The sequence below is a fragment of the Netta rufina genome, assembly GCF_964035555.1.
Source record: "Netta rufina genome assembly, chromosome: 12".
Lineage (NCBI taxonomy): Eukaryota > Metazoa > Chordata > Aves > Anseriformes > Anatidae > Netta > Netta rufina.
Window position 1 is genome coordinate 18,862,829 of NC_140135.1, and position 23,574 is coordinate 18,886,402.

A 23,574-nucleotide genomic window follows, 5' to 3' on the forward strand; every position below is an offset into this window, starting at 1 on the left:
TTACAAATGAGAACACAAGTGATAATGTCCTCACCATTTTCCAAACACAGGGTTAACAGTATTTGTAACAAATCAATGAGGGCATTTAAATAGGAAAATTGCAAATCTAAAACCTTAACATTTTTTACACATTGATGGCTTCATTTTATTTGTCATTTATATATTTTACAACCTTGTTACTTTTCATATATTTTATTTTTTTCTTCCTGAAATAGCTCAGTTCCCACTGGCACACTGCAGTGCAGCTTGGTTCTGCAGTAAGTACACTTACAGTAATAGAGAAGTATTTCTAAATAAAGTAATATTTTTTCCATTTGAATTTCTTCATATTTTATAAATCTGCAAGATTCATAATCCATGTTACAATGTAATGAATTATATATATATAATTTACAGATTGTGAGAATTTTATGAAAAATGAAAACATTTCTCAAGATCTCACCTATTTATCTAACTATAGTACCTACTTCATCTTATCTTTTCTCTTCCCTTTACAGAGCTGTACCATAAATTCTCAAAAAAGACTTTTGCAGTATTTAATCCTTTTGAAGGGTAATATATTTCTGTCTTACTAAAGAATGGTGTCTTGCTTTAGCTTAGAAAATGTAGCTACAAAGCCTGACATTGTTAATTTTAGTTGTGATTTAGGTTAACAGCACTCAAGTCATCCACTCATCCAATTTCTAGATATATCCTTGATTTCACCTCAATATTCCTCTACTAACCCCTGTGCGGTAGTATTCCACACAAATAATATGAAACACTACATAACAGTTTCATCCACAGTAGTTTTGTTAGAAATATATATGAACAGCTTACCTATTTTTGACATAATCATCTTAACCTTAATTCCTTACCTCTGATTTTTTTATAGTATTGATCTTCATTTTGTGTCAAGAAATTACAGGAATGATGCTACTAGATTTTCCTTTATTTTTCTTTATTCTTAGTGCTAATGTAGCTGTAATTACTGTTCCAAATGTTAATCTATTAATGAGTTCCTAGAGGATTTAATGGCATTTCACTGCTGACAAGCAGGTTTTGGAAGTTTATCTGAGTCCTGGATATTTTATTCAGACATTTATCTTGATATTTCATATTTAATTGAGGTTCTTCTTCTGCAGTGGCAGGAGAGCTGGAATTCAGATCTCACTAATGAAACTGAGAGGAAGGAAAAATGGGGACTCGACTGTATTTAGGTCTAGATTAGAGTTTTCAACTCTCGTAACAAAAAATCATACCTGATCACCATGCTGGTAGAATAAATTTTCTGACATTAATTTGCTCACTAGTTCCCCACTGGAAAATGCATTGTGTCACACCTGATCTTACAGCGCTTGCCAAATCACCACTGAGATTCTCAAAATGGACCACATTGTTAAGCTGAATACGCAAGATGACTAAAAAAACGAGAAACCAGAGTGTCCCATTTCTCTGAAGAGGTCCATACTGTGGAGCCAAAAGCAGTCAGCCAGCAGACTGACTGAAGATGTCAGAACCCCTATTCAAAACTACCATGACTTTGTGTCCGTAAAGTACCACTGCTCCTATCTATGTGGCTGAAGTCTATTCTTAATAAGAAAGAAGAAAAAGAAAGAAAGTAATTTTGGTTAGCAAAGAACTGAATTGCTGCCTTTTATTTTTAGTTAATACTAAGTATCTCTTTCCATTTGACCTTAGTTAAAACTAATTGAATTCTAATATCAAATACAATTTTAATAGTGTTCTAAAGTTTACTGTCCCTAACTAATGCATTAGGCCGAAAAACATAATTGGTATTTAGGCTTTTCAAAGAAACAGAATAATCTTGACACAGTAAGCAAGAGCTATGTTAAATCTGAGATGTTGGACAGATTAAATACGATAGACCACGAGAAATATGACGGTAGAGTTACTGTTTCTGTACATGAGAACAGTAGTTAGGTATATATTCTGAGTTATCACACTCTGGAAATAGGCACATGCAGAGTATGGTCAACTTGTTGGTCTTCTGAGCTAGTTATATCATCTCCAACTGCTGTAAGAATTGGAGAAGAACAACGGAAACAGCTGGTCTAAAAACTAAGATAGGATATGTATGTCTGAAAGCCAGCTGGATCCCATTCATCTTTTGCAGTGTATCGGGAAGTCATTCACTTTAAAATATATACTCTGCCATTTGAAATGCTTTTTTTTTTTCACTGTGTACATATAGTTTCTTCAGTCGTAGTCAACTGGCATTTGTTTTCCCACCAAATTTAAGAAATCGTAAAAGCTCTTCTGTTTACTGATTTTTAATACCAGATGTTCACTTGCTAATTCCATTACCTTGTGACTACTTCCTATAATTCATTAATTGCCAGCTGCTCAGCCAAACAGAAAACCACAGCTAATCAGATGGTATTGGTAAACAGCCAAACAAGAGCTTCCTTCTTCACCATTTCTTAAATTAGCAATCACTGAGAAAGCTACGGCAACCTTCACTGGTATATTAAGATTTTACCTTCCCATTTTACCCTGAATCTTAAAATATAATACTGACTAAAATTGGACAGACCCTTTCAGTGGAAACTTCTTACTTGAACCCCTCCCATGAATTGTTTCATCCAGTGCTGCTACCAAAGGAAATAAAAGTACTCCCAGGACTAATGATGATAATGCTCTATAGAATCTATGTTACAGCTATATTAGTTATTAAGTACAAATGCAAATGTTTAAGCCAATACTAAAAGGATCTGAGCCAGAACTAAAAGCTAGTATGTGCTTGGTGTAACAATATTCCCTTGTGAGCTTTGCAAAAAAGAGATATACTTGGTTTTTACTGTTTTTCTTTTTCTTTTTTTTTTCTCCTCTTGCAAGTTTAAAATAAGTATTCACTGATTATTCTTTAAACTAGCAACTAGTGTTAACAAGCATCACAGGGAGAGGAACATGCTTCCCTTCATAGTAGGGGAGACGAAAAGGCTATTTAATGCAATTTGTAGGGACCCAAACATCTCCCAACATAGTAGTTTCTATATCAGTGAATAAAAAGATACAAACGCACCATTCTTTGCTACAGATAGTCATAAAAATTAGCCTTATAAGAAATAAGCAAACTATGCTGTCTCACACATCGCTCCCCTAATGTATTCTAGTACCCAGTTCAGCAATACGCTGCCAACAATGAACACATGCTATGAAACGGGACAGAATAAATCTAATAGAGAAAAGTATCATAAATTTTACAGAAAGTTTTGTTTTATAAATCTTGTAATATTCTGTAAACATTTCAGAATGAATTGAATGCACAGAGATACGAAATTAAATATGTTATAAATTCTGTAACTAGAAATGCTTTTATACGGAGAAGGATTGTTTCAGAGTATTCTGAGATGGCCACATTTTTCAGGCTGTCAGGTAAATTTTATGAATGCGAGTTGTATAGCACATAGAAAATAGCACCTCTCAGCAATAATTACACAGCCCATCTGTATTGTCTTTAGGGAATTTAAAATCATGTCATATACATCCTTTACAAATGCTTTAAGAGTTCCACAAAATCAGGAGAAGAACAGAACACAAAGAAAAGGAGATCCAAAAATCTCTACTGCATGTGTAGATCACATGATAGAAATAATGCTTTGTTCTGCTTATCAGTAGACCAAAGAATTCAGATGGAAATCGTGTAGGGTTGACATGAAATAAAAGATTTCAGTTCTGGGCAAAACAAAACATTGCATTTCACCCCAAATGTCAATTTTTATAGGGGAAGTTGATTCATTTATAAAGTATATGCAGGTGAAATTCTAAAAGAAATGATTTCAGAGTAAAAAAATGCTTTGAGTTTTTTTGAAACAAAGCATTTAAATTGTATTTTAACTTTTCCTTTGGGTTTTCCAAATGCATTCAAAAAATGTGCCATTTATTCCTAATTGGGACCTGGCTAACATCAAAAAGAGTAAGGTTTCTTCTTTTCCAATTTCTGCCTCAAGTCCCAGACACAGCAAGAGGAGGCCAGCACATCTCCACGCAGTGACTAATTATTTCAAGAGAAGTCAAATCCATACCGTGCTTACACTTCAGTCCTCTCAAGACTAATAGACTCTTCTTCCCCAGGCTTTCTCCTTGCAAACCTCCTGCCCCTCACTTTCCCCCACAGACACCCCAAATCTACCAGTTAGCAAGTTAGCTCTTGCTCAGTGCAGGTCTATCCAGCATCTTCCTCTCCTTGCCCATAACTTTATGGTTAAAACTGTGTCAGCTAGCATGTTTTTTAGTCATATATGCCCCTTCTGACTTTATCTGTATAAATAAAGACTTCAGGCTCCTGATATCATATACAGACTGAGGGTATCCCTAGCTCAAGGCCTCATTCCACTATGGGCAGTGAGTGGTCGTGTGATCTGATTATGAAATTCCAAAGTGCTGTCAGCGAAAAGAAGAGCTATTCTCATTCTTGCTGGGACAGCTCTTTGTTTATTTGCCATCCACATATGTGCTGTAAGGCCTCAACTCCTTTGGACCCAATTTAATTTAAATGACCTGTTAAGACTCAGACATGTTTTCAGAACTCTATTCCATTTGTGTTCTCAGCACACATCATGATCCTTAATGATAAACTGTATGCTGCAAATGCGTATTAATAGTCATACTCATTTGTTGCATAATTATTTTAGTTTATATCATTTAAATATTACATAAATATTATATTGTGTTCAATACAGGTGTACCATAAGATAAAATTCTAAACATTATGTAGTTATAACTCTGTGGAGTTGAGTTGTTCTATAAACTTCAGTTAAAAATTTTGTATGGCCCATCCAAACTTCAGTTCTGAAGACCTGAAAATACCACCACTGAGTAGATTTTTCTGACTTTCGGGACCAACACTTTTGGATGACAATAAACTACTACATTTACTCACTATTTATTTTTTTTTTAGCCTACACAGTGAATTAAGTATACTTCTGCTAAGTTCCAACCCAGACTACTTATCTGCTGGCTGGCAAACCACTTTATACCTAGTCCAGTAACTGGATTGCAGGCTTCATCCAGCTCAAGAACAACTCTGGGGGAGGAGGGGAAAAAAAAAAAGGCAAAAAAAAAAAGGCGAAAGGTGAGGGTAAAGTCATTGATGCTGTATTCCCCCCCTCATCTCCTTACCCCATGCTACACCCTTATTTATGCAGATTCTTCAGAACTATTTGAGCTAAGTTTGAAACGGAGCAAGCACTTTCAGCTGAGCAGTAAATCCCTGAAAGCCTGGATTTATAACAGGGGCACTGTCAGAACCATTGCAATAGCACTGCTAGCGGGTGCTGCAATAATCACATCAGATCATATTATAGATGGCTAAGAAGGTTTTGTGAGCCTGGCCGTTGTGCCTGCCTAATTTATAGTGTTCCTGTCAGGAGGAAATCAAGTTTCATAGTTATGACATTTCTTTCTAGAGCACTAAATGTTAACTTTGCTGATCACGCATATTTTGGTAGAACAGCTTATTTCTAAATGGCAAATGTGATATAAAAAGCATAATGACTTCATTCAAAACCTTTATAGAGCAGCTGATTCTCACACCTATAGAAAACAGACTAAGTGGTATTTTAGTCATCAGAGTATAGAAATAGATACACACTCAGTATATTCAATTCATTTTTCCCATTTTAAGTAACGTCATGTTGCCATAATTGCAGTCTATCCAAAACTAGTTATTTTTTGTACTTCTAATATGAACTTAAATAATGTTGTCATATAATAAAAATCATATCACTGATGGATAACAACCACAGAAACCCTTTTACATGTTTCATTTTGTACAAGGATTTCATCTTAATTGATAGTCATTCAGAGCTAGACAATTGTATGTAAGGAAAAGAAAGGACAAAGGGAGCCTCATACTGTCTGTAATAAAATTCATCTACAGTCTCAGCACTCAGAACAAATGAGAGAAAGATGCAGCATCACTTGACAGATGAGAGTAACACCACAATGGATGCATGCGTTACCTCTATCATATTAGCTACTGGTGTATTTTCCTCTACATCATGTAGAGGAAACAATTCCCTTTAGAGTGCTGGTGAGACCTACTGTTGGCTGTGGACATATTGCATATCCCCTAGTGCAGGTGTTGGGGAAAAATCACTGCAAATGAGTAACATCAGCAAAGACCTGCTAAAGAGCCTCCTTAAAATCTAACTGCTTGTAAGAACTGTAGTATATATTAGGACAAACTAGTATTGTTTACAAATACGTATCTAATCTTCATTTTGACATACTGGTAGCATTTAAATTATAATCAAAGCTTATGCAGTCTACTTGCTGCTATAAATGTTTTACTGCCGTATTTAAGTTACCGTTTCCTCAAGAGGTCTCCTGAACACTTAAAGTAAAGGTTACTAAGTGAAACAAATGGAACCTCAATTAATTTCTAACAATTCAATGACTTGCATTAACTACTTGGCAGCTGGACATGAGAAACACCATGTTTCCCCCACCTAGTCAAAAACTGTGCAGACACACTGATGATAAGGAGAAGTTAGATCTAAGTAGATCCAAAAGTTAGATCTAGAAGTTAGATCTAAATAGATATAAACTAGACTACATCTAATCTAACACTAGTGAGTGCTAATATCTGTTTTTAATTATATTACAGATTTGTAGATAAAGCAGACCATCTTATTTCTTTAATTTCTTGCCTGTAATTTCCTCAAACAGAAGCACTATCAGGAACAGCAGACCAAGTGTGCCATATGCAATATAAGCTCACTACCTGTTAGTTATTTTCTTTAAAAAGTTGCTACAAATGTTTTTGCTAGGAACAAAAATCCAGTCTCATAGATGACTCTTACCTTTATAACAGACGCCCCTGCCCTGGAAAGAGGACTGTGCATTTGGGCTGCTGCAGCCATATTAGCTATTGTATTGAGGTGGTTCATCTGATTCATTGCCATTGCAACCGAAGCAGGAGGTAGGCTGACGGGTAGCAGAGGGTGGGGCATCATCATAAACGGCAGGTCTATCCCTAAAAGAGAGCAAGGGCATGTTACGTGTGTCAGTCCCTCATTTTATAACCCTACCTGTTATTTTTTGATGTCTATATTGTACAGGATATTGCCTAGTCAAAACTCGTTACTATTATGTGTTAATAATTTTGAAGTTATATAGTGAATAAGTCTCTTTGCATTCCAGAAAAAGCTGAATAGTTTGTACTAGCGACGGAAGCATACACCTGCAAAGTAGCACAATATTAGCAAAATTAATATTCAACAGTGCACAAGTTCAGTGATGTCTTTATTGATAGCAATAAAACAAAAAACACAAAACATGTAGATATTTGCATGTTTTCCCAATATAACAGAAGAATATTCATTAATGATTTTATCTGACAATATACTCTACAAAGTCCTCAAGTTCTCTTACTATTATTAGTTTACCTACACAGCAATCTGATACTTCTACATGTATATGAGGACTATTGCTTGACTATAGGAAGCTGTGGATTGGACTATACAACACTACAGTACTACCATACAAGTCTGTCAACTGGAATATGGAATGAGAGCTCAAAATTTGGGATAAAAAATGGTGCAAGTGTTTTTCATTTCCAAAACAGTCACTAAATTTTCACCTACTAAGGACATATAACAACTCAAGAAAGTGTGAAATGTGTTTGCAAGCATTTGCAGACCTTGACATTGCTAGAAAGGTGATGTTACCTCTCAAAAGAACTGGATTTTTGTATCTCACTACCAGCTATTTCAGCATGCATATTACTTGTATTTAGTAATGGCTACAATACAACACACCAATCCACTGAAAAACTTCTAGGTTCTCTTGCATTTAAGAGTTCTTCAGAGGGACCACTTGAAGATCTCCACCTTTGGGCATCCAAAATTCTTTTTCCAGAAAAAATAGGACACATGCTGCTACACAAAATGTCTTATAATTTTTCTAACTGAACCTTTGATTAGAAATTCTCACAAAAAAAAAAAAAAAAAAAAAACTTCAGGTACATGAAGTAATTAAAATTCATGTAGCCAGTTATAACCATGTGCTATTCACAGTATTTATTTCTAAAAGATTTTAACTTTTGCCTCTATCTTCATGAGTTAAATCAGAGGGCTAGTCACCATTTTGCTGTATGACAGAACACACAGTAAAACTATCATTGACTGATACAGCTTGTTATTTCAGTATAATTTGACTATAGCAATAAAAAGACACCACTGTGACTACCACAAAAGCCAGAATTGTTTATACTCTGAGTTCCCACACTATCTCTGTTTAGCTTGAGCAAATCATGATCAACTATGATGTCTTATGATTCACTGTGTTTTGTTTATAAGATGATCCATGCCAATATTAATTACGACACGTAATAAGCCATGCCCACATATATCTCCTTTCACTTTAAACCATACTGACAATCCCCTTTGCTGCTTACATCCATAAGCCTTTGTTCCCCTGCATATCTCCCTTAACAGCCCAATAATCTCTCCTCATACTCTATAGAGTTCCAAAACTCCCAGACACCATCTGGCCACATTGAGTTGTATGTCTACTTAAAGTCCAATTGACATGCAAACTAAATGCAAACTACAAACAGAATTTAACAGCACATCACCAGTTTTAAGACACAATCCGTCAAACATTTCAGGACTATGAAGAAAATATATCTTACACTTGCAAATCATTGGACATAATGTCTGACATTCAATAAACCCTTTAATAGCCTATAGACATTCGACTACTACAATATCTATTGGAAAATAACTTGAAAGTTTTCTTTAACAGCAAAGAACACAATATCCCTCATGCAAAACATGTACAGATACTGAATTATGCAAGAATATAAAATGAAAGAATAAACCATGGTGAATATGAGTCCTATAACCTGGTGATTCTTAATTACTGACACTTAACCAGATGCCCATAATGCTCAGGCTCCTACCTTCCCATGAACAAAGTAAACATATATTGTAGAAGCCATTTAAATAGTCTGGATTTCTTCAAGTCTGTGGCACTATATAGGTAGCAAGGAAGCATCTGCTCCTAAAATTTCATAAAAAGCCAGAAATGCCATTCAACCATTAATACTAACAGGGAAAATCAACTTTCAAAACTTTGAGGATGAAGAATTTAAACAAATAATGAGGATTCATAAATAATATTTTAATTCTTCATCCATCATCATCTTTCAGAATTACTCTCAGATTACTCGTTACTACTTTTTTAAATATATTTTTGTTGTTTTCTGACCATTTCTTTGAATAACTTGCTAGTACCTCCCCTTTGGATGTAAAGGAGGAGGGAAACTCCAAGCTTCCCACCTATCCCCTTCCTAGAGGAAGGAAAAGAGATGGATTTGAAATGAAGTTTAAGTTCCAAATCCAAACTTTAACTGTGTCATTTTGTTCCAGTTGCTTTGGATAGCTGCATTGAAGAGATAACCTTGCCCATACCTGGCAGGTACAAGGCATGACAAGGCAGAAGAACTGCTTCTACTCACTTTTACCTAGCCATTTTCACCTATGCTTTGCTCTCGTCCATTTATTCAGTGGTCAGCATTTTCAACTGGAAGAGAATTCACTCATACAGCTAAAATTTTAAGCAACAGTATGATTTTTTTCCCCTTCAGCTCAGGCCATGGCACTGCTGACTGGGACTGACAGTCCTTAACACAGCAATGGGTAGCTATTCAAGAGAGTGGCTGTATCCCAGTGGGCAGCTTGGTCATGATGCACAAGTGCAGTACTCAGTGGAAGGACTGGCTCCTTCTGTACCACATGCTTCCATCATCCATTCCCCCAACTTCCAGAAGGATGGGAAGAAGTACAAGCATGGCCTTCAAGCAGAGCTCTATGTATTTTTTTTTTTTTTCCATAAGGGCAAGGATACATACTGTTGGTAAGCAGGTGATTCTGCTGGAGAGGACTGAGTGGGTGTGCACTTCCAAGGCTCGACTGTCCCGACAGTGTGGGATGACCAATGCTGTGCTGTGATCCTGTTGTAATGGGAGACTGAAGCTTGTCTTTATCCCAGGAGGATTCACTCCCACCTGCAAAACAGGGTGCAAAGGGACCGTAAGTGGCATACACTTTTCTTAAAAAGACATTTTGCTTGGTTAGCAACAAACTAATACTCTTTAGCAGAGCTATGCACCGCTAGCACACACATAGCACACACACACACAAAGAGAAAAATTAAGAAATATGTATCAGACAAAAGTTATGTTTAGAAACTTTCAGCATCACCTACCTTCATAACAATAGTCTCTGGAAACAGAAAAAGCTAAATGAGTATCTGTTTGGTCTGAAGCTACTGTGTTCTGCAACAATTGTACAGATTGCAGTTTTCTTTAGCATTACATGAATAACACGTTCCTTTTAAACAGCGGTTAAGGAGATTATGAGAGTGAATTCTGAAATACAAACCTGGTCCACAAAACAAATCACCTTAAAACTTAGGCCGAACATTTCTAAGTAAAAAGCTATTTTATGTACAATCCTTTCTAAGGTATATCCCATGTTTTTAATTAGATTATTGATTGTTATGAAAATATGTAACTGCAGTATTGACTTTGTTTTGATTTTACGAAGAAGAATTTCAATTAGAATAAGTGATAGATTACTATGATTAAAGCAAACAGAGGCAGCAAAAAACATTTTAACTGAAGATGAAAGTAACAGAAAAATTCCACATTTTTTATGACAACACTTAACTAATAAACATGATTAACACTGCTAAATGCAGAAGTTTGAAAGATCAATGATTGAGAAAAAAGGAAATCACTTCATCATTTTAGCACTATGTCCAAGTATGAATTACTTCCCATAAAAGATCTGTAATTTGTAAAATGATGAGTAATAATTGACAAAGAAAGATACAGTAAATTATGCCATGTGATATAATATAACATGGCATAGTGTGGTAATTAGAAGCACTACTGCAGTTAAGACCCTGTCAGCATTTTTGCTATTTAATATACAATATAGCAGCTCTTTAAATAACATTTGACTGATATCCAGTATAGAAGCTGTTCACTCTGACTTGTGATCCAGAGGTAATTTTTTTTGGTAAAGTATTTCTCAAGTTAAACCTGAAAAAAAAAATATATATACACACATATACACACACATATATATAGGAGGAAATGATTAGTATTTGATTTTGCCAAATATTTTTTTCCACATGCTTTTTGGAAAATTTAACATTTATACTGTGTTCTTCCTCAAAAAACACACACACAGCATGTACCATGACGTAATTTCTTTTTTCTTATAAACTGATTTTTTACATGTAACTTCACATATCAGGGCAGTGGCCATGAAAACTGCACACAAGACAGTTTGCTAGAGATTTCTGAATGAAGATTAAAAATTGCACTCTTCATCTAAAAGTTTCCCTTATCCCATTTTCTTTTCCCAACACTTCCAGTCCCAGGCATAGATGGTCAAAACTGTTGGCTCATTTATTTATTTCTGGAAGAATTTCTCTCGTCTTTCCAAAGCCTCGTGCTTCTGTCCACCTGAAGCTGTAGTCCACGTGCTTCTGTGGACCTGAAGCTGTAGTATCAGAGCGCTACCAGACTTCTGGCCTCAGCTGTATGTTCTATGTTCCTAAGTGCAATTATTCCTATTTTACAGACAGAGAATTGCACTGGGGAATGTGAAGAAAAGTAACTTGCTTAAGGAAATAGAGGAAGTCTGCACTGGAACAGGAAACTGAATTTAAGTCCTGTCACACAGTCCAAATCACCAGACAAGTCTTACCAATGGAGACAATAATAACTTTTCTTCCCGCAAATTTCACTCGTAAATCTGCTCCCGTATTCAGTGCCAGCAACACAAGAATAAATTGTAATACACTTGTATCTACAGACCATTCCTGTATTCTTGTTCTGTATCACTTTTCCTTAGAGAAAGAAAGAAAAATATTGCTGAGAGTATGATGTACTTAAGTGCATCTCAAATGAAACGTACTCTATAGTGTGCAATACACCACAAAGGTAACAGCAATAACAGCTCCACCACTTAATCAGAGCTCCATTATACTATGCAGTAGCAAGTCACTTAAAATGAAAGTATGAAGTAGAATTACCTCTTACCTAGAACTGTTCAATAGTGAAGTGTTTTATATGGTCAGTATGATTAATTATCTCCTACTTATGAGTGGGCAAGTTTAGGTGCACAACTGTGAAGCAACTTCTTCCAGGTTACCTGGTAGATTAATGGTGAAACTGAACGAGAAGTCAGATCTCATGGGTCCTGCTCTTGCTCTCTAACCTATAGAGACTTTCAACTCAACTTACCCACAGCTAAAGATTTTCACCCTTTGTGTAGCTAAAGATAACAGTTTTAAAAGAAAACTTGCATCCTTCCCTGCTGTACCTACTCTCATATAGTAAGAAAAAGTTACACATAAGAGTAACAAATTTATGGAAGTCTGAAAAGATTGTGGTTTTTTTTTTTGTTGTTGTTGTTTGTTTTTTGTTTTTTTTTTTAATCATTATATTCAAAAGGTTTTGTCTTTCCCAAAATTTGTACTGGGAAAAATAATAATTTACTTGTCCATACTACGCTAGTGAAGATTATCATTCTCTAATATAGCAAATAAGGAGCATGAAGTTAAAAAATGACTCATACTATTGTATATAGAAAGATGGACTTCAAGGAGTTTCTTTTAGATGCATCTGAAGCAAGAGGGGAAAAACACATGAAAAAGAAGGCAAACATACAACACAGTAAGGAAAAACAGAAACAAAACACTAATGGGACTTATTTTACTTCTTGTGTTTGAAAGGAAACATAACTTTTATTTACTTTAAATGAGAAGGAATATTTCATTTAAAAGTATTAGTAACTTGATTCATAAGTGTCACAAGAACATTAAGAGAGCCCTCAGAAGTCTGCTGATTTGATAAATGCCAATACATCATTTCTACACTTTACAAAAAGCTTTACATTTAACACTATTACCCACTACCCATATGACCTTCTCTCCAACAGATAAAACCAAAGGACAAAAAGGTAATTTTTCCTTATCTTGTTTGCATTCTAGTCGATCTTGTCCCAGAACAGATTGTACTCAGCATTAAAAAAGGGCAAGAGAGGCAAGAACCTCCATCTTCCAGGGCTCCTGACGCTTATCAGAAACAAGCACAGAGCCTGCAGTTTCCTTAAACACAGCTACACCAAAGTGGAAAGAAAAAGGCAGAGGCATTGGCTGTCCAGACATCCTAAAAGATTGCAGAATGCAGTGACTTTCCATCAGAAGCTAAAAAAGATCTGATCTGCTCCAACCATCCAGTTCAGGCAACACAGAAAATTTGATGCACTTCTTTCAGATTTGCAGCTAAATGCTGCAATATCGATGGAAAAAAAAAAAAAAAAAGAGGCCTGATTGGCCTGATTGTCGGCATTGCACACAATCATCTGCAAAGAAATACAGAGCAAGTCTCACAGGGTACAGAAATTAAAAGACAGAAATTAAATGGATTTGGTAAGAGAAAGATTTACTTACATTTACTTACATTATTTACATTTGCTAACTCAAGTCTGCTATTTACCAGTCTTAATACATTGAGAGAACTTACTTACCAGTGAATGAATTGCACTTATATTCAACTAAGCAAAAATAAAACTAATGCAACAAATCCCTGTCCATTCTCTTCAAAATTAAGATGTGGTAAGAGAGAAGCATTCCCTTAATACCATTTTACAGCCCAGTGGCCAAATTCTCTATGTCTCTGTTCCTGAATCCCTCTGAACAAGGAACGTAGATGATTTCAGATGCATAGGGATTCAAATCACAGATAACACAAACAAATATGGGAAACCAGCCTAAGCAATACACACACATACTGTTTATTCCATACACTGTACTCACAGATCTAAAAGACACTGCATGGTTGCTTGCAGACACATACAGATCTGTAAGCAAAGCGCCTCTGATTCAGTTTCATTTTGTTTAGTTGAAGGAAATGCAAGTGATAAGCTCAGCTTCATTTTCCTGAAAATGCTGCTTCTCACCCTTCTCTGATTTTAGTAATTTTATAAAATACCTATTTAAACTATCTTTTCTAGTAATCAACCTCCCCATTTCAAAATAAAACCTAAATTTTGGGGGGTGGTGGGTTGCGAAGATATATTTGTGAAAATTAAATTAGTGTCTTAGCTTTAGGAATTGAAAGAGCTCCAAAAAGTAATCAAAGTTCAATTTGGTGACAGTTACTTTTCATTTGGTTTCAAATTCATTTTATCAGCCTTTAAACTGTACGGTCTACCTAAATGAAATCCATTCTGTCAGAGGTACCTTTGAATTGAACAATCACACTGTTTCAATCTATGTCTGTCATTTTATTTTTTGTTGTGATACATTTCTGAAAAATTGAACTCAAATTGTTAAAAGCAATACCATTTTCACTGTCCAATTTTATTCTAAAACTATTTTTAAGCACATTTTTCAAGCTATTGGGCATATTAAATATAAGATCAGCTGCAAAAAAGTAATATTCAGTGCATTGTTATTTCAACACTGATAATTTCAGTGTTTATCACCACTAATTTCGTAAGTGTCCAACCAACACTAGTCCCCTGAAATTTTTTGGCTTATCTAGAAACTCGATATCCCTAAACTATTTGCCAATACTCATAGCTTCAGTGTTTTCACATGTCCCAGGCTATTTGATTTTATCAACATCCTGATCTCACCTCAATACTGGAAAAGACAGTCAAGTTTTTGGTCTACAAAGAATATCCTCAGCTGAAAACCCTTCAGTCTGCTAACTTTTTGTGAACTCTTTCCATGGTTTCCAGACTCCACTTGAATGTCTGAGCAAGAGAAGATTATGTTGAAGAAGAGTTTTTCAACATCACCCTATGGAACAGCAGATCTCAACACCAACTGAAGGCTCAGCAGAGCCTGTAAATGTCTCAACAATATATAATAATTTCCAGGATGGAAAATACAGCTGATAACTCTAATAGTTTCATTATAGACATGAGAGTTTCATTTGCCAACAGAAGATCACATGCCAGTATAAGCGTCATTTTTAGACTCTATCCAGCTAGGAGTCTACTTTGCCAATAGTAAAAAGATCATGGCACCAATCTAGTATGTATTCCCTGCCTGAAAATAACCTTTTGAATAATCATGACCAAAACTAGAAGTCCACATGTCAGTCAGTTGTTGGCTAGGTTCATTGATCAATAAATAATTGAGTAGTATGAATCAAGAGATCAAGCTCCCACAAAGCTTCATCTATCTAAAACATCTGCAAATTTAACTTGCCAAAGTAGAGTGACACTCAGATTTCATTCCCTAAAGATAATACTTTAAAAAAAAAAAAAAAAAAAAAACACACCACCACAGAGAGACACACTGGCCTGATAAAAAAAAAAGTGGACTGAAACTTGGCCTATTTGGAGGAATCAGAACTTTCAGAGTTCAGATCGTTGAACATGGAAAATGAAGAGAGAAGTCATAATTTATAAATGGGGAATCTCCCTATATCAAGGATAGGAAGGTACCATTTATGCTACATTCCTGATAAACTGTCACTTTCCTGTCAGAAAAACATACGACTGTTTTGGATCTGGATTATTTAGCCCTATATTCTGTCCTGCACAGTGACAGTGGAAGATATTACTTATTAAGACTACATAAGTCTGTCCACTTTCTGAGGTCCCTTATCACCCCCAAATAAATTTTGATATTTTCAAAAGGGAATGAGGTTTGTTTCGATCACACTTGAACGTTGGGTGATAAACCAGCCCCTAAAAGCAGGGCATCCATCTGAAAATCTAAAGGAATGATTTGCAGTGCATTTTAAGCTTTAATGCACTGATTTGTTTAGTTGCGTGTATTTGGCTGTATCAACTTCTGGATCATGCCCTAGAAGAAAGCCATGGAAGTGTGTAGGGTAAGATATTAAAACTCAAGAAATCCAGTGATGGCTTTACTGGTCTACTTCCAAAAACTTATCAAGTGGTTCAGCAGATGTAATTACTGCTTAGCCCTGCCAAAGCTTTGAAATGTGCCCATTAATTCAGCAATTCCCAATCTGTCCATCAGTCAGTCATACTTAAAAAATATGTCTGTCACAACTTAGGTGAAGTAATCTGTTGATAATTATACAATAAGAAGTCATCTGAAATTTGAGTATGATTTCTAAACTTTTTGAAAAGTCTTAATGACAGAAAAATCAAAGTTTATTTCACAGCCATAAGGATACAAAAGATAACTTAGAATATCAGAGTATTTAGTAGCAACTGATTTAAAGAGAATAATTCAATTAAGTCTACAAAGGTACTTTTTTAGAAGATAAAAGCACAGATGTAGTATTCAGCGATCTAACCATGTCACACAGACCATCAATTCCCTCCCTTTAAAATGAGCAAAGAAAAAGAAGAGTGTGGTAAATGCAATGACTTTTAAAGTTCCCAAATGGCCATATATTCATTTAAACATGAAATACCAAACATATCTCAATGTGTCAGCTGATGCACCACAAAAGCATCCCACTGAAGTTAGATTTAGCAAGCTGAAGATTACATTTTCAGTCTTGATACAAACTATCATACTAAATTCCATAAAAATATACTAACGCTCAAAAGCACAAAGTTAGCTACCTGTTCCCATTCTTCTCATTTCTTTTGTTGATTTGGTCATGCATAAATATCAATCAAAACAATTCAGTTCTTGCCCTTGAAGGAATGTGACAAAATCTCTGATAATTAATGAATGAAGAGTTTGCTTCTTTGTTGCCTGCTATTTAACTGTGTGATAATACAACGAAGGGAAAAAAAAAAAAAAAAAAAAAAAAAACACAAACAAAGCAAACCAAAAAAGAAAGCAAAGAAAGAAAGAAAACCAATAACAAGCCTGTAATCTTTACATCAATAGTTAGATACTTATGGCTTCCTAAATGGAAATCAGTCACGGTATTTCAGGAGGGAGGGACAATATAAATAAAGGAATAATGAGCATCAGAACGCATATAAACACAGTAACAGCTGCAGTCCATCTAGCTTAATACCTTGTCTCTGACAAAGCCAAAAGCAATACTTACTGAATGAATATAAGTGCAGAGAAGCCTAGTGACAATTTCCCAGAATATTCTCCATCAATTTGTGCATTATGAACTTCCTGAAACAGAGGTACTTTCCTTAAATTTAATAACCTTTACTAGATCTTTCTTCCACTTAATTAAACTGCTGCCAGTTTTCCGCATCAACAGTATCCTGTAGCAAGGAGTTCCACAGCTTGACTATGCATTTTCTGAAAAGCTACCTCATGTTACTGGGGCAGGGGGTAACTTGGTATTTGTTGCCTTGCTCTGATGTCTTCTAGTTTTTCTAGTGTATGCCATAATGAACAATAAACCCTTATTCTGTTTCTTCTATACAGTTTGTAGTATTATTCTTGGAATTAGGAAGTTTAGAGTTAAAACATAAATATTCTTTTGGATCTACATCAATGTCAAAAGCATGTGCAAACTCCTTCCTCAGGGCTATTAAGTGATCTCTATTTTCTGTCGCTCACTTTTTGCATGAACCTCAGCAACTTTGAGCTACTGGCTAGATAATATGCTTGCATTCTTATTGGAAAGTTGGTTCAGAGAGGCTTCTGACAGCTTACCAAAAATGCTTTTGACATAAGAGGGCTTCCAAAAATCTGCACATATCGTTATTTCAATAGACACGATGTTGGCAAACCCAAGAGAGGACAATCTTTAAATGTTCAATACTACCTTGAAATGTAACCACAGGATTACAGTTCATTCTTGCACAAACGATCCTTGTGCATTCAGAATGATAATTGCTAACATTTTCAGTGATACATGAGTCATTTTATTGCTTTTTATTTTTCTATAGAAAGGTAACGATACTGTACTAGAACATATCTCTTCTGGTTTACGACCATCAAGAAAAAAAGGAAGTGTTTCCTACTGAAGGACCAAAGCCTGTCTTCAGAAACATGTGTATTTCACAGATGGAAATACGGCCAAATTTGGTCTGTCGTGTTTTTATTACTGTCGATGATGCACGAGCCAGAAATAAAACAGCTTAACTTTCAGATCTTGAACACAGTTTGTAGGGCTGGCTGCCACAAAGAATAAAATATACATTCCTCTATACTCAACAACTGCAGCCAGCAAGGCTGGGACTAGGAACTAGGATTCATATTTCAGTGATGACAATCATTGACACCTTCAGTCACCACAAACCAAGCACTCTGGGGTTGCTTTTTTAATTGCTTAATATTTTTGCATATTTGAAAACTTACTGAAACAATCACAGAGATACATGTACTATGTATTTTTAATGTAAGTGCAACTAGCCAGAGTTTGGTATGATTTTAGAGGCTTTGAGAACATTTTGATCTCCACAGCGCATAGGTAGCAGCACTATGGTTCAAGATCAGATCATTGAAGTTTCAACAGTTTGTGAACAACCCAAGTTAACAATTGTGATATGCTGAGCTAATTTGTAATGACATAAGTAAATTATGTATTTATAATCTTTTCAATAGGAGATTAGTATTCTAATGCTAGAGGAACTCTGTGTAACATAAAATGTGGCTTTAAAGAATTAAATGCAGTTTGTGGTACTTCATACTTAAATGCTTGTTCAATCTTCCAAATCCCTACCAACTTGAAATGTCTACAACGAACTGAACAACACTGACGATTTCACTACAGAATGAGATGTTTCAAAGGGTATCATCATTTCATATTGAAGGTGGATGATTGTAGAAGTTTTCCGGTGAGATTTACTGCCAGAAGCCTGTTTCCATGAAGAATCAGTAAGTACAGACACTTGCTCTTGCACAGCCTCAACAGTTGTGTCAGCATGAGGAACACTGGAAAGGTATATACTAACTCTGAAGATGTGCAATTTCTTTTCTATCTGGCATTTGATTCCTTGAACTAACTTATTACAGACTTCCAAAAAATTTACATTGCTGCCAAAATCAGGAGAGCCTGTGAGTAAAACTAATTCACATAAAAGGTCAGCAGTGAAATCCATGGTGTTTCATTTAATGTCAGTCTAAAAATAACAAGCAAAAAAATCTTGAATTTCATTAATAGCCAAGTCTGTGCTTCTTTAAGAACTCACTTTCATTTTTGCTTATAATAATAGCTGAATATATACCTACCACAGCCTATAGACATCTTGTATGTTCAATCAATCTTTGATTTTCAGATTCCTCATTCATCAAACCTAGCTATTAGGTGCTCTCAGCTAATCTCTAGTGCAATTCTCCTCAATGATATGTGAGAGCTTGGCATTGGTTTCTCGAAGGAGCAGGATCAAAACCTTAGAAATGACCAACTGTGCCAAATAAACCATTCAAAAAATACATCCCAAATTTGCTGCTATGTAAGGGATACTCTAGGTCTTCTTTCTGAGGTATACAAAGCTATTAACTATCATCAGCACAAACATCATTAAAATGCTGATATTAATACTAGATAAAGTGAAAATACTTCTTAAGAGGAAAAAGTGTGAGGCTTTAGCAGCAATATATAATAGCTCAGTGCCAAGCTGAACTTAACTAAGCTTGAGGTTTTGGACAGGATTCATTTCTGCTTATAATATAAGTATGCACCACCTTGATTATCATTTAAAAAAATATTGACAGCTTGCCTTCTCATACCAATGCCTAGTAACAAATTCCAAATGTTTTGTCACATTTCTTGTGAGCAATGCCATCTGCCAGAGGTGGCATTTCATGGCTGTTTACCCTGACTCCCTCCAAGAATTCATCTGCCACTATCTAATGCTGCCTGAATAAAGGGGATTAAGACTCTGATGCAACAGAGACTATTGATAATTTGGTATAATTGGGAAGAAATGAAGATAAATGAGGTTGAGGATGGAGAGGCAATTAGTTGAGCTGCCTGTACAGCTGTGTTCTCGGCCTAGCTCCCCTGGCCTTTTCTTTGGTGAGGTATGTGCAAATTAAACATAATGACAAATACACTCTTCCCAGAGCTCTTTAGTTTGGGAAGCTTGAAGATACGATTTTCACTTTTGAGATTCGAGGCAGTGTTCAGTTTAAAAAAAAAGTCCTACTCACTGTTGAGCTTTTTAAAGAGAACGCAGTTTCTAACAGCACACCTACAGTACAGAATCTGTTATTTCAAAACACAGCTCTTTGTTTGGGAGTAGTACTGAGTACTTCTGCTGTTATTGTAGTTTTGACCAGAAGGATGAAGGCTTTTACCTTCCTCAGTGTCACAGAGAGCCTTGATCACTACAGAGATCGAAACATCTTTGATACTGAAATTTGGCATCTCAATCTGTAAATATCTATCCATTTAATTAGCCAAACAACACCCCCCAAAGCATGATTTCCCTGATATGTGTATTCTTTGAAGTCTAGCTCAAAATACTGCAGCTGGATCTTCATTTTTTAATGTGCTGCCTTTTAAAAATACTGGTCAAAATGCCTCAAGTCTACAATACAGATTTTATTCTATGAAAGACTGGAAGAGTGATAGATTTGTAGTCATGAATATAATAGGAAGACAGCTACCTAGGTATTAGCCTTACTTCTAGGCTATATTATCCAGGTAAAGCCAATAATCGAGCCTGAATACCTTGAAAGGTGTGAACATGGTCACACTACAAAGCTCCAAATTAGAAGGAACAAATCTGTCATAGTATGTAATTCTTTCAAATATATTGAGATCCATTCATACATATACATACATATCTAAAAATATGCACTTGTACGGTTTAACATAAAAAAGTACAAAATATACATTTGCCACAAGAAATGCCACTTTATGTTTCACGTAAGATTCTAACGTAGTTCTTCATAAACGACAAATAAAATCACGTAAGATCCTCTTTAGAAAAAAGACCAGTATTTAGAGGCAGTGTTGGCTTACAGACCTGTTTCCCTAACAAGCCACATATGAATTTTCTGTTTTCAAATAAAGGTGGTTCTAACAGAATTAGGTCTTAGATAAAAGACTCTTCATATAAATTGCACTTTTTCCCACATCTATATTGACTTCAACTCTTCTACTATTTTAGAGGTTACTTGAACAATGCTCCTTGTATAAAGACACAGCCAAGATTCTGCACATTGAAGGAATTTTGGTGAATTTTAGAAGAAAAATGTTAAATATTTTAAAAGAACAACAATGTAATAGATTTGGTTTGAAGCATGAATTTTAACATAGTTCCTTTGTACTGTAAAGCACAGTTCTTTGGCATATTTTCAAAGCTGAATTTGGCCCTTTTAGAACTCACAGAACCTCCTCCAGGAGTCTCCTCCTGTTTTTTCATATCTGCAAAACCTTTCTGTCGCAACACTGCACTCTTTCCCACTACCCAGAGGTCAACTAAAATTTCAGCTTACATCTAATACATCTGATGTATTTTTTTCATTTTGCATTAGATTTCTACAAAAGACTAAAAATAGTTCACTTTTCTTGTGAGGCAAACATGCCAGCAGAAAAGGAGAACATAACAAGCAGTTTATAATTAAGTTAAATCTACATTTAGTCTTACAGAAGCCGAAAATTTGGCTGAGGTAACTGTTCCTTTTTATAACCAAAGTTTTTAACATACAGTGCAGAATAGTGATTTTTTTTAATTAGCCTTCAATATTCAAATTGCATAGATTACACCTTTAGTCCTTTACTGAAACCCTCCTCTCATTAACATTGTAAATGAGCAAAATTATTTGCTGCTCATCTTCTGGCTTGACACTTTATCAAAGTATTCCAAGCTGATCTTTAATCTTGTGATTGACCGTGTACGGTGTACACATTACATACGTCACATGGAGCAGAGCTTAGGCTTTCCACTGGGAACAAACGCCCCTGTCCAGGGTGGAGAGACAGCAGCAGCTCTTTCCAGCTCTGCTGTGCTTTCTCACACCTGCACCACAGCTGTACACACTTACCGCCACTCGTGTTGGCAGCCTTCATCTCCTGGGATCATACAGGGTTGAGTGCTCTCAAACAAAGCAAAAATACGTGTCTCTGTGGGTGCTCCCGATGTGTGTCAGCACGGCTGTAGTCAACAATGCCCAATCCAGCATTTTCTTTTTATTTTGCACTTGAGACAACTGGTGCAAGACTTGCCTGATCTCTTTGCACCTTGGCATGCCCCTCGTCCTTCACCCCCGGTGGCAGCACTCGCTGCCCTGTGAGGAACAGCTGCTGGCTGAGGGCCACGCGTCCCAGCCAGGCAGCAGGGGAAAGGCCTGGAGGGGGGCTCAGAAAGGGCTGATGCCGCAGCTCAGTGGGGAGACTGAGACCTGGAAAGTGACACCTAAGCACAGGCAGAAGGAGAATGAGGATAAGAACTGTTCGATGACTTCAGTAAAGTTCTTATTGGGGAAAAAAAAAAAAAGAGTAAAAGCTGTTCCAGTCTATAAAAGTGACTTGAAAAGATGGAATCTGGGACTTCCTCTAGTGTTTGCATAAAGAACTAACACACGGTAATTGATAATTGAGGAAAAAAGCCACAGATTTCAACGGATCTTCAGAGCTCCCTGGTATTAAATGCTGAGAACAACAATGTCAAAAGGATCCCCTCTCCAGCACTACTGGTGTCAAGGTTAATGAGCTAAAACTTGTTAAATTGATATTACCAAACTAATGACTTTTTTATAGTATATTGCATGGATTTTAACAGACAGGCTAATGTGGAATATTGCTAGTCTTAATTGAATTAGAAGTTATTGCACGTGTACAATTAAGACAACTAAAAATGGAGGAGCTGGAGCTGTAACACAATTGTCTATTTAGTCCACACAACCGTCACATACCTTGTGTACTGCCACAAATACAACTAAAATTTCAAATTCAATCACTGAGTTCAGAACACATTCAACTGCTAACATACAGAGAAGAGGAAATATTAGCATGTGCAAAGACAGTCCATTGACTCAGTAATGCTTAAAAATCATTAATCTTGATCCCCATAAGTTCCCTCTTTACTGATTCAAACACTGAATCAGAAAACTCATGTAAACTACAGAGCCTCAGCTCTCGATGATGGAGCAAAAGACAACCTCAACACGAAGAAGGGAAAGTGTCTTGTTCCAAAACTGCTGTGACTCAGAGCTACTCGATAGTTGCAGTCAAGCGGAGAGTAAACACAGACAGTTTCTGCCAAGGTATCTTCTTCCATTAGTATCCCTCCTCTGCTGGCAAGTGGAAATGTACAGCTTTTTATCAGCTGCAGAAACTTCTACTGTGTGCTAGAGGAACATCTGTCTACAGGAGGATTTTCTATGTGTATTGTAAATAGAAGGATACTGAGGATAAGCATTTTCTTGAAATATATATTTAAAAAGAAAAACAAAACAGCTGCAGTGAAAATTCTAGGACAAGTCTGTAAAAAGTGGATTAGAGAAAAATGGTTCTCCAATTGCAAATGCAACTTTTAAACTAATAATTAAGTATTAAAAGTACTTAAATACTTTTATACCAACCACACCATACATTAAGACAGAGGATAAATAAATGCCTGGAATCTACATTCCAAATAGATAAACAAACAGCAAGGAAAAAAAAAAAAAAGATTTAATGAATGATGTTACAAAGGAAGGAGCTGATGGAAAATAAATGGCATTTGTAGA

The 23,574-nt window shown here is 35.8% G+C and overlaps 1 protein-coding gene across 5 annotated transcripts in view; it reads right to left on the bottom strand.

Annotated features, from left to right (window-relative positions):
* DACH2 (dachshund family transcription factor 2) overlaps nucleotides 1–23,574 on the bottom strand; it is a 354,632-nt gene that overhangs the window by 121,614 nt on the left and 209,444 nt on the right. For all 5 annotated transcript variants that reach the window (XM_084293884.1, XM_084293882.1, XM_084293886.1 and 2 more), the window contains exons 4-5: nucleotides 9,863–10,018; nucleotides 6,810–6,982 (exon numbers count right to left, since the gene is read on the bottom strand). In XM_084293884.1, the coding sequence (XP_084150010.1) occupies nucleotides 6,810–6,982; nucleotides 9,863–10,018 (329 nt within the window). The remainder of the gene's footprint in view (nucleotides 1–6,809; nucleotides 6,983–9,862; nucleotides 10,019–23,574) is intronic.